The following is a 19,843-nucleotide window of genomic DNA, read 5'->3' on the forward strand; positions in this document are numbered from 1 at the left end:
CTAACAATTGTATTGCTAACCAAAGAAGACAAACAAAAGTTTCACAAGGCAAAGGAGTCAGTGGGTGTCAATTGTGGTGCTTGGAGGCAATTTTGTTCATTTTGTACGGAACTCTAATTCAAAGTATATATTATTTGAAAGAACAAGTTTAAAACTAATTCAGCAGTTTTCAGCTAAAGTAAAGTTGTCAAGATGCGGCATTATCAAGGGACAAATTATAATTATTTCAATGCTGACAGCTAAAAATTGCCTTCTTTCATGTGGAGAAAAATGTGATGTCTGTCATCAATTCATAGTATAAACAGGCTTTGCAATCAGAATTTCTCTTTAAAATAGATATTAGTCTTGTGGCTTCTTCAACTCAGTTTGCTGTTTGTCAAGTGGTTATAGAGAAAAAGTAATGGCAAAAATTTGAACAGCAATACACCCAATAGAGATATTATCTTTACCATAAAGTTTACAGGGAACCATAATTGATGAGAACCCAGAAACTAAAAATCTGAAACACATTTTCCTGCTGCTTAAAACATAATGATGAAACTGTGAAAATATTGTGAACTTGATTATTTAAAAGCTTCTTTATTTTGTCAGGCAAAATGACTGCAAGAGATTACCTTCCAGCCACAAACCTCCAACTCTGTGTACACAGCCTGAGCAACTGCCAGTCTGGTAAGTGATCTGCGATTTCTAGCTGCTTTTGACGTGTAAAATTCTTGACACCGGAGGACCAAAAACTGTTTGAAATGTACATTTCTTTATGGGGAGCTCTTGGCTAGAATATGAGAGGGGGGGGGCAGATGCACATACACTGTATTAAATAATCCCCATTGAGTTAAATGTTTTGACCGGCAACTGACTTCATTAGACATAGCTATTGTGAAGGGGGTGAAATTACAGGGTTACAAGAGGGAAAGGCTGGACCTACTATGAATAGTTTAATTCAGCTTCCCCTTTCCTTTGCAATCCAATATTCCCCTTTTTATGCGTTTCATACGATAGTCAAGTCCCCCCCCACACACACACACTGTTGAGAACACACACTTTAGTTTGCATCTTTATTTCAGAATCTTTGTAAATACTGAATTACAGGCTCCATAGCTTGCAAATAGCTGAATGAAGACGTGATTGGATTTTGTTTAGTGTGCAACCTGTATATTAGGGAGAGAATCAATTTGAGCCATGGGACTGAAATTGATTGCTTAACCTACCAGGTTTGCAAGCAAGTGTAATTTCCACAAATAATGAGTTTAAAAAAGCAGAAACAATCTCCGTCCTCTTGGGAAGCTGTCTGTCAGTGGATCTCTCAGTTTGATTCTTGCCAGCCTGACATTGTACCACTTAAAGAGTGTTGAGGAACCCCTCATATGGAGTGATTAATCTGATGAAATACTGCAACCATACACACACTGTACCCACTCTGTGTCAAAATTACAGTACCCATCTGGTTTAACCTCTCAAATTATTTATTTTATTCTATTAATTCTATTGAATTATTTCAATATTATACTATATATATTAATTGTTTCATGTTGTTACTATGGTATTATGTATTATAATTTTTTTTTTTAATATTACATATATTAAAATGTCATCTGGATTAGGAACAAGTCTATGTGTGAGTCTATATTAGTTTTTCAGTAAATATTTTTCAAATGCAATGCCATCTTGCTTGTTTCTGCCCCTCAACATTTGGACTGCTCCTACTGTAAAGAGCACTCACTATCTGTCATTGGTCAAGAGAGGATATACATTAAAGGCTGCTTAAGAAGTTAAGTAGTAGCTAAAACGTAACACTTTTTTGACCTAAGATGCCTCAGCACAAGTAGGCGTAGTATGTCAGTTTTCAAGGCTCGTGTTTAATGGAAGCCATTAAGTCATCCCATTAAATATTTTCCTGTTTTTATTTTCTTATATAATCCAATTACTTACGATCTACAAGAATCTCAGCATCGTAATAGAAGATAAAGTTTTGCTATTTGTGTTTCTGAAATATTCAGACATATTCTACAGATGAACTTGAAGAGGAGGCTTGAGATATAAAGTGTATTCTTGGACCTTTTCCCAGGGATTGATGTCAGTGTCCTCTGATTGCAAGCGATTTAATGAAATCACCGATTTCTGCCAAATACATTAAAAAACATTACATTGGATGGGATGTCTGCTGCTCATTTTGGAAAAGGAAACAGCAACTGAGCAATGGAACTGAAACCATGACTACTGGCTTTCTACAGAAAACATCCCCAAACCAAACATTTTTTGTAGATATGTTTCTGAAGCCACTAGCCATGTAGAGAATGAAACTATAGACTGCTTTGGATTGAGTTGAGAATGGTAAGCGCTGGGAAAGAGTTGAGAACTTGTCAGTATGTTGGCTGAATTCTCTGTCTTAGCTCTGTGTTTATCGGTTGGCACAGTGGCACCCGGGACAAATACACACTCGACCATTTGTATGCACAGCTGTTGAAACGACACATTGCTGCAAGTCTTCTGGGGGCGATGAGCATATGGAAGACACAATGCAGGAGAAAGTAATCGTAAGGCCAGGCACAGTGGCACCCCCAGTGCTCCCTCTCTATTTATTACTACCACTTGGGTTGAGCTCATTATTGGCTTGACAACTCCCTTCTGCACCCAGAAGCTCAATGCAGAGGATATAGAAGATGGCTCCATGTCTGTTTTGCAATAACAGATATACATTATTAAGAGTACTGCAGTGTATTTGCAATCCGAACTCCTGACTGAAGCGGTTGATAGGAGTGAGTCCATCAGGCCATTGGAGGGAAACAGCCCCAAACACCATTGCGCAACACTAAAGCACAGGCTTCTCATCCACCCCCAGCTACTCTCTCTTTTCCCCAGCAGGGACAGGTTTCCAAGGTAACAGGCTGCAGAATAACCATGATTCCTGAGCTGACACAATTGTTCTGTTTTTTTGTTATCAACTACAAGAAAAAAATGCTATGCAGTCCTGGTGCATATTTTTAAATATGAGAAAATGTGAGAGTGTTAAGGGACAATAATTGAGTTACAAATGAGACAACAATGTTCAGTCAACAATGTTGTCATATTGAATGTACCAGTGACATCTGCTCAATGGCAAAACCAAACGGTGGTTCCCATAGCTGCGGACCTTTGAATGGAGATGGAGACAAGACAAACTATTTTCCTGACTTGCAACTTGTCATAGCAATAAGTGCAGGAAGTGCAACGTCAACTTTGTGCCACATGGTTTTATACCTGCTCTTAGAAATTACTGACAACAACCAAGGCAAATGTTGTACCTGAAGTAATCTGAAGGGGAGGAGCTGGAGTTTAGGGACTCCATAATCTGTCGGCAATAGTTTCTAAATTGAGGCCATAGGTCAAAAAAGCATTAAAAGTATAGTGGCCATCTTTCAGTAGTAAAGGATTAAGAGCAGCTTCTAAGGTTATGTTTTCTAGAAGTAGTTTGGGGATATGAGGACTCATCATTTATCCAAACCAAGTGAAAATTATCTGATGATTTGAGTGTTACTGTGAGAGCAGTCTGAAACACACACAGTAGCCCAGGCACTGTAACTTCTTAATGAACCAAAAGTCAAAACGTCAGCTTTTTAACAGGAGGTAGAGAGGGAGGGTTCAGTTCCACTGGAGGCGGGAGGCTTTGAGTGGAGCTATGGAGCTTGTCTACATTTTTCTTGTATCATCTTTGTGAAATCCTGTCCACCACTACCCTGGCCTCCCCCTCCAGCCTTCCAACAAACTCATAGCTGACTGGCTCACATATATATTTCATCAAAGTCTTCCCAGCACCAACCTCAAGGATGGGTCCCAGCAGATATGGCACAGTAAGTTCCTTTGGGTGCCAGCTGAAAATGCCAGATTTCAACCAAACAAAAAGTTTAAGTGAAGGTGGTTTTACTCTAAAACTGCCCAGAGCTGTTTTGATTCTTTGTACTTCCCTTTAAAAACATTTATTAAGGTCAAGGATGCATTAATGTACATGTAACAATATTCTAAAAAAGCTTTATATGACCCTTTATCAAGTATATGTGCATGCTTTAAAAAATATCAAAATAAGTCAATGATGTCATTTGATATATGGTTGATTTATAATGGCCACTAATGCAATGGTGTTAAATGTGATATCTTTGAGAAGCTTGCCAATCACAATTTGTCTGTGTTTTGTCACTAGATTAAGACTGCATTAAATATTTAACTTGAGTTGTTGAGGGACAAATGTATTCATGTAGAATTTTCAGCCCAATTACCAAAAATGGGGGAATACAAGAGAATGTAGACTCAGAAACCCTGTTGAAAACACAGAGTACAACCGAGCACATTATAATCAATATATAAGTCAATTATACTGTAGCTTTGAAGGGGATACATCTCTTGGGTGCTTGTGCGTGTGTACAATTTTTTTTCTCTCTCCACAAGGCAAATCCAGTAGCAGAGGAATGCGTTTAGTCTCCTTTTCTGGTGTTAAGCATCCCACTTGAGAGGGAATCATATTGCTCTCATGAAGAAACATAGAAAGAAACAAGAATGAAATGACTGAAGATCATGGGGAAAACTGCATGTGCTTTTAATGCAGCTGGTAACGGAGGGGAAATCTCAAAGTGACAAAAACAATGTTATGACCCTCAAATGAACCTCAGGGAAAGTGTGAAACTGTGTTACTTCTTATTCAAACGATAAATGAGAGATGTTTGGCAACTGCATCACTGAACATCAGAGTCATTTGCCCTTGAACATGCATTGCAAGCAGTCATTATCATGCGCTACATGGCCTTCTTAGAATCCCACTGTGACAGTCAGCAGAGGGTCTTTTCTAGATTGTTCTGGGAAATTAAACTTCCAGTTCTGCCCGGAGTCTCTGACTCACAAGTCGTGCCTCTGGAGGGGTTTAGTGGATGATCTGTTGGCTCAGGGCTGCTGGAACATCAAAGCATATTTTTGTCAAAATGAAATGGCAGTCAGAAGATCAGGAATTCCTTAGCCTCCCCTGTGCTGACCAGATTGTGGACAGAAAAGAAAAAAAATTAATCTCAGACCATCACATGGTTTATTAATGAGAATTTCAAAGATTACATAGAGAGCTAATGGGCAAGAGAGGCTGGTGGTATAATGTGAGGATTTCATAAACTATACCTGATGGGTGCAGTTTTTTTCTCTATCAGATTTAGCCTAAATATTACCACAAATCAAGTTAAATATTCAGAAAAAAAGATTTAACATTTAGCTTAATATTCACTTTATCACAAATCTTGATTAAAATGTAAAATATGCATGCGCAAACAGCCACATGCAAAACCCCATTTGCAATTTAGAATAATGTAACTGTACAGTTCATTCTGGTTTGAATGTTATTCAGTAGAGGACAGTATAACCTTCCAATGGTGTATCGCAAGTCTCATCTTTATGCAGCTGAGCTGAAATGTGGGTGTAACCCGCTTGAATTTTTTTCCCCCTCTCAGCATTGTACAGTAAACCGGAACATTACGCAGTAAAATACAAGCAATCGTTGCGATGTAATTGTTTTTTCCTTTGGTTTTTGGGAAATTTTACTAATTTTGCCAACTCATCAGCATGGTTAAAGAAAATTCTCTAGCAGGTGCTCAGAAGAGGAGGAAATATGAAGTCTAGCCAGGATACATGCAAAGACGTATATATTACGTCTTTTATTTGATTAGTTACATAGTGTCATATTTTTGATATTGTTTGCATATTCGCATTAGTTGTAAGAGATGACTATTAGCCTTTGCTAATAGTGCTCGTAACCTAACTAACTGGCCTAGGTGTTTGTATGACAGCATAGGTTGCTTACATTGGGCAGTGTCAGCGGCTCATAGTGGCCTGCTTTGTTAGAATTCATATCACACACAATTACATTTGGTGTTTTTCAAGAGGTTTGAGCTATTCTCGAATGTGGGGATTTCACATGGTGCAGTGTAAGCCTTGGCTCAGTCATGTTTATGTTTAATGCGTGGATTTCCCATAAAGCCCGAACTTAGCCAAAATCAATGTTTCCTCTTTAAACATCATAAACGCCAAATTTATATGCTTTATAATGAACAAAAACATTTTTTTGCAAATTTAATGAGCCAAAACTGCTGATTTGTAGTTAAATATATGACTATGTTCAAAGCTCAATTTAGATATTTTGGATAGATTTGGAAACACAAAGCGACACCAGGGTACACTGCTTACTTTTTGCTTCATAGAGCTTTAGTAGTTCTGCATATCTGATTTTGCATACTGGAAAAAAAAATGAAAAAGAAAAAAAAAAGCTTTCCAGAAATGGTCACAGCTCGCTTTATACCAGTGTCCCTGGCGGCATAGCATAGCAGTGGGTAGAGAGAAAAAGATTAATTGAAAAAGCACCTACTCTTCATACCTACTCTTATTTCCAACGTTTATAAATATATATATATATATATATATATATATATATATATATATATATATATATATTTTACTTTTGATTATTTTTTGTTCATTATTTATTTACTACTGTATGTATTAATTATATTGATGATTTAATTGATTATCCAAAACAAATGTGTTTATCAAGCACCAGGATTTGACAATATACAGCTTTTATGTTATGCTGTTCTCTTCATCATCACAGATCGCACAGCCAGCTGCCGTTAAAGCGCAGCTCCAAGAGTCATTCCATGGCTTAAAACACTTTTGTTAAAACCAATACAACAGGTGCATTATCTAAAATTAAATAAATCATAATAGGTTGGCTATCATAATGACTGACAACAAACAGTCAATTGCCAAGTAGCCATCACAGCTTAAAAAAAAGTAAATGGCTGACATTTTTCTTTTAGCCTGCATTCTCAGGGAACTTTGTGTTTACTTGAGAAGTTAAAGAAAATATAAAATTAATAATAAATTGTCAATACAAAATAAGAAAACACAAGCCTCCTAAACAGTTCTAGTACATACACTGCTATTGCTTACATTCGGCTGTATGTTCTATGTTGTGTAATCTGCCTTTTGTTGCTGGTGATTGATAATTTAGATTAATGTGCAATCAGTTAAAACTAATTAAGGCAAATCGACATAAATTCTTGGTATGGCTACAAGCCCTGGTTTTCACATAATACAGACTCAGAATGATACACCTCAATGGAATGGACAGTTTTTTCACTGCAGCACTGAGGTCAGCTGCAACAAGGGAGGACACAACACACCGCTAGCATTGCCTGATATTCAGGGAGGGGAAAAAAAAAACACTGTGGCCCTGGCCCGAGCCCGGCCCATCCTCATGTCCATAAAATCGAACCCGGGCTGAACCTGGCGATTCTGATTGGTTCCTGTCAGGCTCAGGTCGGGCTTGAGAACTCTAATATGGATGAAAATACCCTTAAATGAAAGCTGGCAGCCCGCACTTTAACCTCATATTTCTAATACAGTGTGCTGGAGTACAGTCCCAAAACATCAAAAATTGTGTCACAAAAAAGGAAACATGACCTGCCAAGTAAGGTAAGCTGTTTCACATTCTAGACCAGTTAGAACAGTCCTGTTTGCTAATGAGGAGACCCGTATTCACAGCAGGGAAGCCCTGCATTAGCTTATCCCATTTGATGGAGTACGGGGCACTGGTAGTCTCACACAGTCACCGAGGGCAGTAATTACTCTCCACCTCTGACCTTCACTCCCCTCCCCAGTTTCCCCCCTCACTCGGTTTGTGTCCATTTCGGTGTCGCCTGGTCTCTGCTCCAGTCACACGTGGTGCAGAATGACACAGCTGAGAGGGGAGACATGAAACTTCTTCATTTATACAACGGCCTGAGAGAGAGCTCTGGAGCTCTGTGTGGAATATTGAGTGATGGATGGTGACAGAGGCCGGGGTAGGAGGGTGGTAGCCTAGGGCAAGACAGTATCTCTGACCCTCCCAACTGTCAGGAGGGCCTGAAGTCCTTGCCCCTCTCAAGATGTTTTAATCATGTGAATGAATAAATCAGTGCTCACACAGAGGAAATGGAGAAGGGTGGGGGTGACACCGGTGACTAAAGCAGTAATGACTTTACTTAAAAAGGGCACCTCTTGGTTCTGCAATTTTAAAAAATCATTATGTTACATGGACTAATCCACAAATGAAATGGACTAATGAAAACTGGAGAGTAGGGGAGTCAGAATTTAATTATACTGTGGTTGAAATATAGCATTCGAAGATTTAACGTATGTTCTGTCTCAGTGACATAATTTTTGTTAATTCTGAGCATGCACTGTCTCGCAGTGTTATATGTAATATGGCCTGTCGAGGGTGATTTAAATCCTTTAAATCCAGCCTCTATTCAAATTTTTGAATAGGAACCCATGTACTGTAAAAAAAAGCCTTTCAGGATCTAGGCACTGTGTAGCAGTTAAACAGGCCAACAAGAAACAGGAAACTGGGGATTTTCAAGACCAGGCTTGATAAGGTGTTAGATACGATCTAGTCTGTAGGTAATCAGAGCACTAGGTGTAATTTAGTCAGGAAAATGCCAAGTATTGTTGGGCTGAATGGCCTGTACGTTACTGTAGGTCATGTGTATCAAATTGCATGCCACTACCACCCTAGGTGGTGCTACAGCACCACTTCAACTTTGCATTTTCAAGTAATTATTATGGACATACCCTTACAATACACACCAAAGTTGGTATGGATGTTGATTGATGATGACTGATTGAAGCTATTATTATTATTATTATTATTATTATTAACAATTATTATTATTAACAACAACAACAACAACAACAATAATAATAATAATAATAATAATGTAATTTCTACATGGTGAAACCAAAATGTATAAAAAATACTCTTTAATAAAAGCTGAGAATCCAAACATTATGGAGCTCACTGACCATGTACACACACACACACACACACACACACACATTTAAGTATGTATACACGATTCAGTTTTAATTGTTTTCAAAATGATGACTTTGCCATTACATGGTCTTGATGTGAAGAACAAAAGCCTTTGTTCTCTTCATTTCTTGAAATCCCACAGGACACTGTGGGAGCTTAGCCATTAGTTTGACCGATTGCCCAGTTGCCATTTTCCTTAAATGAACAACATTGATTAGTCCCAGAGGAGTATAGACTGACTGTCAGCAGGTCTCATAGACAGAATTCCTAGCTTCTTCTGGAAATGCAATATACAGTCCTTCTATGGTGAAACATTCCAATAGCACTGCAAAATTCTACCAAGAATGTTTTATCCCTATACTTGCCGATCATCCGGTTGTAGGACCAGGCATAGTTGTCTTCTCAGTTCAGTGCATTGGATAAATAAATAAATCAGCTGCTTTGTCAGTGGCCTTTTGGTCTGCTTTGCTGGGTGTCCATTGTTGAGAAAATAACATCTATTTATTTTTTATTTTTTGGACTTATTGTTGGCGCCAAGTTGTGTTTTGTCTCTGCAGTTAAAAGTCTCTGAAACACATGGTGTCACATCTCACTGTTCTTTTGGCCCTTGGTAATGCTTTAGGATGTTCAAAGTGAATGCAGTGGGTGAAATAATTTAGGTTACAGTGGTAAGTATTTGGACAGTGACAACATTTTTGTTGTTTTGGCTGTGTATACCAGCACAAAGGGCTGTAATTCCTTCATTGATTACTGGATATGGATGTAAGTATCATTCAATTAAAGCTTACACTTTGTGCTTTAATGCCATATTCATTATTTCATTTCAAATCCAATGTGCTGGATTACAGAGCCAAAACAACACAAATTGTGTCACCCTCCAAATCCTTATGGACAGCTGTATATATTTTTAGTCTATCATAAACTTCAAATTTAAAATACCCCATCCCCCTTAAAAATGTCTGAAACATACTATTTGAATGTCTAATATTTATTTATGAAACCTCACATACAATCATACCCCCCACAGCTACAATGAAACAGGTGGCATTGAACCAGGAGTACTCACATTTCACTGTTCACTATCATCCATCTTCAAAGAATTTAATGAAGATAAACAGCACCTATTATTTTGATGCTATCTTATGGCTCCTAGACAAACACAAATCCTTTCAGACTGCCAGAAGTATATTGCATAATAAGTTGAGGTAACAATATAACATTAGAACAAATGTAACCTGTTTCATTATTACATTAATATGTCAAAAGCTTGTAATTTCGTAACCTGAAAATTTTGTTGTGCTCTTTTTACATTTGAGAGAATTTTTGCACTGATACACATTTATATCTTAAAAGTACTGTAATATTTGGGTGTATCAAATATGGCGGTGATGGTGCAAGGTCAGTAGCATTTGTGCTCCTGTCTGCAGCATCAAAACTTATTCTTTGTGATTAAAAGTCTAAGACTTTGGATGGCATGGTACTTCAGTTTAGATTGGAAACACTTAATATATTACATGCATCATTTAATTTGATATTAATCAATTAATTCATGGAGAAAATTAATTCATATAGACTGTGGGGGGGGAACTCCAATGATAATGCCAACCAACTGTACACATGTCCATGCTGGGATGAACTTGTTTAAGACTGATGTGTTTTGATGGGTGTTGCCAGGGGCAGAGGGTGGGTGGTAGACCTGGCCCAGGGGTTGCCTGATGGTGGTATTTGAAGTATAGCCGTCCCTTGTACTTCTGTCCCTGACAGAATCCGTGCACATCTTTCCTGGCAGGTGCTTCATAAATAAAACACCAAAGCAAAGCTACAGAAATTATTCTGAATGAAGCTGAGGTTTCTGGCCATAGTTGTGACTTCACTAGAGCCTCTTGCAGTGCTTTTTCTTCTGGAGCTTTTTCTTCTGATTACTACTACCGAAGAAAGCATGCATGCAAAAATGTATTAAACAAATAACGTAATTACGGATATATTGTGGCTCAATTGGGATTTATTGCTGAAGATCGTGTTTCTGGACACTTGTCTTCCTTGTATGGTATGGTATGCCTTGCTGTCTTTACTCACATACAGGTGTATACTTAGCCAGCCTGTTAACACAAGTGTTACAGAGGTGCCTCAGTGTTTGTCACCTGTGCCAAACACAGCCGCTTCTCTCATCACGTCATCAGTCAGCCAATCTTCAAGCCCTTCAAAACCAATCTCTGGGACAACAGTATGGCTGTGTACTTGACTGGGGACACCTCAACCTCAACTCAAGGGCAGAACACAGAGACAGGTGATCAGAATTCACTCTCAGTAACATGAAATGCAGTCCTTTCCAAACCCATTAGTTGATAAAACACCTTCTGATTTTCCATTAACACGTTTATTGTTCTGTCCTGATTAGTGATACCCTCTAATTCTCTTTGTGCCTCCGTGACCTCTCCCTGACAGTGGGGATGTGAAAATATATAATAAATTCATGGCAAAGAATTAATTTCTTGGTTGGGGGGGGGGGGGGTGGCATCACTACTAAAGAATGCAAAAAGGAGGTACAGCTTCTATGAATGACAATGAGAACTTCATGAGGGCAAATGTAGTAACTTCAAGAAAATCACATATTTTCCAGATGCATTTGATCAAGAGATACTCAGGTAGTGCTATTACTTATTGAAAGGGGAAAATGCAATTGCAAAAAATCTGTATATATGTTATATGTATTCAGGTATTTGGCATACAAATACAATAGAAGAGGAACCTAAACATGATACATTTGCATAGGGAGTATTTTCTAAATAATTGAAATCACAACAAAAATAAAGGCAACCATTGTTTTCAGATGCATTAGTTTAATCTGGGCATCCCTGATGCTGATCTTATTTTTAAACAAGAATTGTTTGCCTTGGTACACTTTTGTATTCTATAAAATATTTTAATAACCAAAACAACAGTGATTGTTAAGACTCATGAAAGAAAGTTAAGACTTTGAAAGAAAGAAGCAGTTCTGTTTTTTTCCTATTGGCTGAATTCCTATTTTGGATCCTTTGAGACAATATAATTTTAACTATTATCAGGACCTTCTCTCAAAATCATTCTTTTATCATTTGTGTCTTTCTTAACAATTGCTGAAGTTAATGCTTGACTGCTTGCGCATACAAACTCTGACATACAGACATATGTGATTAGCTCACAATAAAAAAACAACTAATTTTTCCCTTTTTGTCATTTTTGTCATGGACATCTGTACCTACTTAATGTCGTTTTATGTTTTCAATCCAAAATAAAACAAGCAAATTAAGCAAATGCAAAAAGAAGTATAAGACAAGAACAAGAAAGGAGCAAGCAACAACATCAAAAGTATAAACGTCTTGGTGGAATTCCCAATTTATTCAAATTTAGACAGAAAGTATTTTTGCTAATCTACAAGGAAAAAATGATTCTGTTTATCTACAGGTTGGAAGAGTCATTGTATCAACATCGTATGAATATTCAGACCAGGTTATACGCATGGTGGTGCCTTGATGACCCCATTTCCTTTTTTAAACAACACTATTCATTCAGGAGTCCAAAGGTGTAAAAATATTCTCTAAAAAACATCCAGTCTGACAGTGTATCGTAGAAGTTATTATTTTTCCAGCCCCTTTGACCAGTTTAGGCTAATCCTTCTTGTACAATCCTTATTAGCAATTTTAAGATCTTTAAAAAAAACTTCATAAACATCACTTTTTTATTGTTCAATCAAAATAGGAGTTGAAATTATTAGGAGGATGAAATCCAACATTGTAGTCTCAATCTGAATGGGAATTATCACTTTGAGAGCCTGAAATCTCCTAAGAGCACATTGTTTTTCTGTATACTGCATCTTGTTTTTATTTATCCATTGTAGTAAAAATTTTCTAAAATATGTTTTATGAAATGTTTCATTGTCTGTTTCAATGCTTTCATCTGAAGAAGAATATTGTTACAAGTTAGCATGAATGTCTTCATGGCGTAGAACTTTGTAAGTGATCCAGTAGAAGATGTTGAACATGAGGAAGCTCAAAGGGAAGAAGGCCCTGGATATGGTGTCAATCCGCTTGGCCCGGTCCACAAAGCGCTTGCGGAGGCTGTCGTTGTCGTAGTAGGACACGGCGGCTGGGGCAGCGAACACGGTGGTGCCCTCCACGGCTGACCCATCTTTCCCCTGTAGGCAGTGACCCAGCCCATAGCCACGGAAGTAAAATCCACGGCCATCCCGTACCAGGTCCTCCTCCTGCGGGGTAAGAAAAATATGGAAGAGAAAATGAAAAATAGTCTTTGTCTCATGGATAGGCTTTCTTCAAATATGCTTTGAATACACATACAAAACATTACTATTCTGAATCTGACATCAAGAGGAGGATTTTTCTCAGTTTGCATGCAAGAGTAGCTACAGTATACTGTATGTACAATAACGTCAGTCAGAATGGAGAACTTTAACACACGTACACAGTGAAAACCACTGGCTGTACAGTGACAATGTTGTAAGGTAGCATTTAATTACTGATGGGTGTACAATTAACCTTTACTTTGTTGACTAAGGAAATCGGTGCTTGCTTCATTAGAAATAATGGGCCTGTCAATATGCCAGTACATCAAATCAACCTCTGAACAGAAAGCCACTCTGAACATTGTCTTTTTGATGGCTGGCATGGTACTTTCCCACCCCATTCACACTTCATGCAGCTTGTTAAGAGCCACAGGCATAAGCTTTGACTTTCCTCAGACACCTTGAAAGGAGCAGTTTGGAGTGGAGATGTGGTATTTAAATGAGATAATTAACAGTCTGTGCTGTTGGCTCCCATGTAGACCTGCCCCCGTGCCTCCTTCTGATTCTAGCGTCGCTTTGTCACCTTACATTACTATTAACCTCTTCAAAGTATGGACAGGCCTGAAACATAACACAACCCATAGAATATCCTCTGCGTAAACACGGAAATATTCAGGTCAGCCTAATCAGAAGCCACTGACTGAATTTTGAGAAGCTTGTGCCATAGGGACTGAGCTTGTAGCCCCTGTGAACATCATCCATTGCCTTTCAGGTACTCAGGTTCTCCCATAAATGTGTAGAATCAGGTCTCTTATTATATTATATTGTGTTGTGTGAAATCAACGGCTAACTTTCTTTTGGTTGTGAAATTCGAAATTACACGTTGCTGTCAGGGAAGAGGTATTGAGGCACCTGGAGTTTGTTGCTTAATTACACCGTTGAATTCCACCTGAACAATCCAGCACCTCATGTGCTGCACTCTATTGATACATTTCCATAAAGATTAGGTGCTCATCCTTTCTAGGAAGTACTTGTGGTTACTTCATTTCACACTTCTATTTGATTTCTGATTGGTTGTCCTTACCCATTTGGTTCTTGCTTTCTAGTATCTTTTCATCATAACCAACAAACTGAGCATTTTCTTAAGGATATTTTAGTGGTCCCCTTTAGAGAAAGGTTGTAATACAAGTAATATCGATCATACTATAAATATGAAATGAAGCACATTGCTGGTGTCTGTATTTAACATTGACATATCAGTTAACAGCATCTAATAAAGTATACATAGATGTGAAAATGTTAATTGCATTAATTTTTTTCCTTGTTTTTGGCTTGTGGGAGAAAAAAAAATCAATAATACTCCATTCTGAAATGGAATATTTAAATCACTAATGATTTTAATTTGTATTCAAATTTGATTATGAAAGCCAAAACATTTCAAAGAGCTTTATTTATCATTTTATAATGAGAATGGACTACATTATTTTTCCTCTTAGATGGAATAGCAATGATGGCAGTAAATATTGTAACTGAACTGATAAAAATCCTCGTTTGCCAATAATGACTTTAATTTCCTGGTTGATGGATAAATTTTACTTCAGATAAAATAGATCCATTAAGTCCATTTCCAGCAGCAAGTGGCTCCATTCATAATTAAATCTCCATTCTCTGGACTGCAATAAAACTGTGTTCTGAAATTGAATCCATTCAGTTGCTTCAGAATACAGGAAAAGGAAGTCCACAAGAAGTGACACGAGTGAGAAAGCAAGACTCAGGGAGACAAAACTTTTAATAGAAAACCAGCACTGAACACAAATTAATACACATACATGCACGGATACATGCACACTGTTCTGACACTGTGTTTGGAGTTTCAGATCTGTTTCAGGCAAGTTATCAAATTATTTTGGTCATACAGAATGGGCTTCACATAGTATAGAAATTTGGCAAGATGGGTATTCTGGACAGTTGGAGAGACCAACAGGGAGCTACACAAAAAATCTACTTTAATCTCATTCAGTGCTTTTAGAATGACACCAAAGTTATCTGTGTTATCGGAATTCCCATTCGTTTTTCACATCTTGACATGGTTCAGGGGATGCAGAAAGGGTAGAGAGGGAGGAAACAGTGCTTGGGACAGGTGGACTTGGTAGTAGTGCAGGGTTGGGGAGATCTTGGTGAAGGGCAGCAGGATTTGGGCCATATCTAGGGACAGGGAAGTAAGTTTACCCTGGCACAGGTGCTGCAGTGCTGGTTCAGGGTCCCGCAGGTAGAGCCATTGCCCCGCAGGTCATTCAATTTCCGTAGCGACTCGACACTTCCTGGTTGGCTAGCCAGAATCTCCATGGAAATCCATGCAGGTGGACAGATTGGAATAATGGGATTTAAACAACATTTGATCCCACTTTTGGATGAACTGGTCTAGTGCACCCCATGCTAAATGGTGATCTCTTTCAGATTCACGCATGGGGAATTCAGCGACACTGCCATGAGTAGAGTTCACAAAGGAGTATCTGAAGGACTCAGGTCATTATAATGAAATATGTGAGAGTTTAAATTGCAATTGAAGGAGGGCCACTGGCATGAAGCCAGGCAGACTAGGGGGAGGGTCTGTCAGGGCCAGTGTAATTCTATTATCTGAATTCTAGGGCTATGGTACAGCAAGCAGACAAAGAGAAAGAGCTTTCTCCAGTTGGTAAGGATTAACTGGAAAATGGAGCATCTGAGGAGACAAGACTGAGAGTATGGACTCAAAGTGGCTTTGTGTATTTAAACGTGCCAAACATCATCTGTTAGACACTCTGAATCAAATGTTATGGAGAAAAATGCAGAAAAACAGGACATTTCTTTAGTGCCTTCACCATAGACTTGGAAAGAAAGAACATATGCTAATTTTGATGACATGATCTTTGTTCAGTGCATTTGATTCCTTCTATGGCTTGCTGGCTCCCACAGGTTTTCTCAGGTTTAGTGTGTTGAAGGAACATTATGAAATTAAGAGAGGGGATAGGCTGTGTTCCAGGGTGAGTGACGATTTCAAGGATGAGAGCCTGAGCCAGATTGCTAGTGTTCTTCAAGACAGAGCCTGAATAAATGAGGAGGTGGAGGTATTGATTAATCCTGGTCAGTGGTTGGTTTGCTCCATCAACCAAACAACATCTCTCTTTCAGCCACAGGGCAAGCATCAATACGTACATTATTGATCATCCAGTTCTCCCCATTGCTTGCTGGCGAATAGCTGCAGCATTGATCCGTGGGGGTGGAGTGGAGAAACCCTTTGTTACAGCATGGAATTAATTTTTAAATCTGTTTCACACCTACAACTGAATGTCCCCTGCATTTCAGAGGGATTGGCTTTGACAGCAAACCTTTCTCCAAATGTTGGAAACTAGCCTCAGAACTGTTTATGTTACTGTAAGGTTCATTCTTTGTTCTGTTTTTCATGTGCAGTGTCATGTCATCAATTCATGCCCAATTCCTCTTGTATTTGTCATGTAAGTACTAACATCTCCCATACTTGCTGCTTTTCCAGAGCAAATTCTCATAAAAGATGTTGGCCTTTGTCTACTCTTTAAGTGCTTGGAACATATAATAGGTCCTATGGTAACCAGAGAAATATAGCTCTTGACCTCGCATAATCAGTTTTGGAGAGCTATGGCAAGGGAACAGATCAGCTGGATATTGTGCTAGTCAGTGTTCGGCGAAAACCAAGTAATCTGCACCTTCCTTTCTATCAAGATGTGACAGCGTACACAACAGTAAGATGAACTGACTGGCAGGTTCACACTCACTATTCTTTGTCTGCGATGCTTCTTCCTCAGTCGGATGAACTCTTTGTGTTGCCGTGAGACAAAGTTGACGGCGGCATACTCCAGCAGGGCGGCGAACACGAACAGCAGGCACACTGCCATCCAGATGTCGATAGCCTTCACGTAGGACACCTGAAACACACCAGGCCATGACACCATTAAGAGTCAACAGTTGGCTCCACTGGCAGCTATCACTGAAGTATAGCCCCAATAACATGGTTCATTTGAATACTCTGACTACTACATAAGACCTGCTATGTAGGAAGGAGAGAGTTTAGCTTTTTATTTCCTGAGGGTGATTATTATTTGCTTTGGCTGCTTCAGATTTTGTAGAACAGGGCTCTTAAACTTCAGTGCTGTAGGGCCACAGTGCCTGTAGGTTTTAGTGGTTCTTTTTCAGTCAGCAGCCAGTTTAGCCTTTGGAAACAAGGAGCGCAGGCTCTTCAGCCAATCAGTTCCTTAAACACTTCACCTGTACAGAAGGATTAAAAAATAGCACTACAGTGAATTAAATTAGAATCATAAAAATCCATTAAAAAATCTGGTGATCTTTTGGTTAGTGTTGTTATTGGTTATGGGTTTTTGTTTCTTGTTCCCGATTGTACATTTAAGGGATACAGTTAAGATTAATAGTTTAAGTAGCAGACTATTTCTCTCACCTTAGGCAGGGAAGCCCGTGAGCCTGAGCTCTGGGTTGTCATGGTAAGCACCGTGGTGATGCCCAGGCCCACCCGGGCAGGTGCTGCATCCATGTTGATCCAGAATGACACCCAGGACAAGATGACAATCAGCAAGCTGGGGATGTACATTTGAATTAGGTAGTAGCCCATCTGCCTCTCCAGGTGGAACTTCACCTCAATACAGGTGAATTTACCTGTAGCCAGAGGGAAACATAGGTCAAGAGCTGGGCTAAATGCAATTATATTGTTGAACCTTTGAATATAGATTCATGGCTGACCTTTAAGCGAAGTTATTAGACATTTCTGCTTCTGAGGAGCTAGCAGTCTCACCTGTGTTGTAGTTTTTGGTGCAATAGCCAAGGTCCTGCTCCTCTTTCAGCACAAACTGTGGGAGCATCAGTTCATCAGCCACCTGTACTGGGTTCACGTCCAGCCACTCGAAAATCAAGTCATTCATGGTATAGCCAACTGCAGAAAGACAAAGAGATCCAGAGAAAACTGCAGAGTTGCTACTTAGTGCTTATAGTTCTCTATGTGGAAGACTCTGAGTGTACATTAATTTTATTGGCAGTGCTTTTCTCCACTAGCCCTAGACACCAATGAGGGCTCATTTGAAAGGTTACAGTCTTGTGTAATTCATCCTATAATGTGACTGACTTAAAAGCGAACCTATCGTTCTGATAACCAACCTTCTGATAAACCAAAGGACTTCTGTATTTGAAGAGGGCATTGGTGGTCAGCCATGTTCTAAGAAGCAGATGCTTGCTGGATTGAGTTGAACATGGCATCTGACCTAACAAACTACTTTATCTTGATACGAACAGAGGCATTTTGGATTACAAAAACATTTACATGGATGAAACGACCAGATTTATGCAAGTGTTTGATATACCAAAAGTGAATGCAATGCAAGTATATATCATATGGGCATTTAAAACGTTTTTGTGAATGATTTGGTGATCTGAGGCGCTGTTCTGAAAGCTGAAACGGTATACAATTTTTTTTTTTCATGCAAAAAAAGAATGTGACAAGATAACTAGAAAGTATTCAAAAATTATGTGGTTTAGGGTATAATGAGTGATCATGTTGGGGGGCATCTCCTTTTGTTTTACTGCCATTTTTGATCCTGATCACTGGCAAGGGAACGAGTGACGAGTGTCTGTTGAAGGCGGTGAGTACTTACTTTCAACATGTTTTAATCAATTGTGGATCTTTGCTTTATTTCGATTCTGTGGGCATTACTGCCCATACCACTAGGGGGCAGGAGGGATAGGGCTACACCCTATTTAGGCATCTCTGGCTATTAATTGATGTAATGTTAATGGAACATCCTACTAGAAACATGCTGTGGCAGTGATTGTGCTCCTAGTCCTACCACTTCTTAAAACAGTACTGCTGAGCCCCACAGAACAACATAAAAGTCTTCTTTAACCATGAATGATTATGCTGTTGTAATAGGCTTGTCAGTTAATAGACCTGCTTTGTCACTGCCATTTGTCAAGATTGCTGTTCAGTCCTAGGGATGTTTAATAGCATCTGGAGACTGATGTATGTTATGGAAAGGATTATGGATATGATGAGAATACTGCTGGTTGAATATCTATATTTACTGCAACAAATATACAGTGCATATTACATTATACTCAGCTTGTTTATTACACAGTGTATATTGCATTATGCTCACAGTGGTGGGAAGAACGGAAATTTGCTCACCTGCTGTGAGCAATATCCCACATAAGTAAAATGCCCCTCAATTGAAATTGAAAAAGAAAATTGCTTTAGGGACTGGCAACAAATAGATCTATAACTTCTGTTATTAACCTGTTGGAACGAGTCTGTATTTCCAGGAAGGGTCTGATGGCCTGCAAGTGTTTTTAGAAAGCCAGAAATGTTTGTACGTGAACTGTATTTACTTTTAAGGAGGTGCTAACCAGGAAGTGCAAACACTGTTTGAAGATTAATTCTAGTGATTGATGAGCTTGACAAGCCCAGTTTGTGACAGTTTGTGCTGGTTGTGATTCACTGCTGACAATTTCTCTTGAACTAAATATTAGGACCAATTACCAGCATTGCAACTATGCATATTTTCTGTACATTTTTAGCATAGTTTGATCTATAGGCTATTCCACCAACATTAAATGGTTGTCACAACAAATAAATGCTTTTGGACCCTGGGACTATGTGGAGAATAATAAAAGACAGAGCGGAAAAAAACAAG

General features: G+C 38.7%; 1 protein-coding gene across 2 annotated transcripts in view; it reads right to left on the reverse strand.

The window, feature by feature from the left end:
* Positions 1 to 12,206: 12,206 nt before the first annotated feature.
* Positions 12,207 to 19,843, reverse strand: part of LOC135263014 (glycine receptor subunit alpha-4-like) — a 28,666-nt gene continuing 21,029 nt past the window's right edge. For both annotated transcript variants that reach the window (XM_064350541.1, XM_064350540.1), the window contains exons 6-9: positions 17,956 to 18,093; positions 17,605 to 17,819; positions 16,928 to 17,077; positions 12,207 to 13,100 (exon numbers count right to left, since the gene is read on the reverse strand). In XM_064350541.1, coding sequence (XP_064206611.1) covers positions 12,810 to 13,100; positions 16,928 to 17,077; positions 17,605 to 17,819; positions 17,956 to 18,093 — 794 coding nt within the window. In that variant the 3' untranslated portion in view covers positions 12,207 to 12,809. The remainder of the gene's footprint in view (positions 13,101 to 16,927; positions 17,078 to 17,604; positions 17,820 to 17,955; positions 18,094 to 19,843) is intronic.

This window comes from Anguilla rostrata, chromosome 9 (assembly GCF_018555375.3).
Source record: "Anguilla rostrata isolate EN2019 chromosome 9, ASM1855537v3, whole genome shotgun sequence".
NCBI classification, from domain to species: domain Eukaryota; kingdom Metazoa; phylum Chordata; class Actinopteri; order Anguilliformes; family Anguillidae; genus Anguilla; species Anguilla rostrata.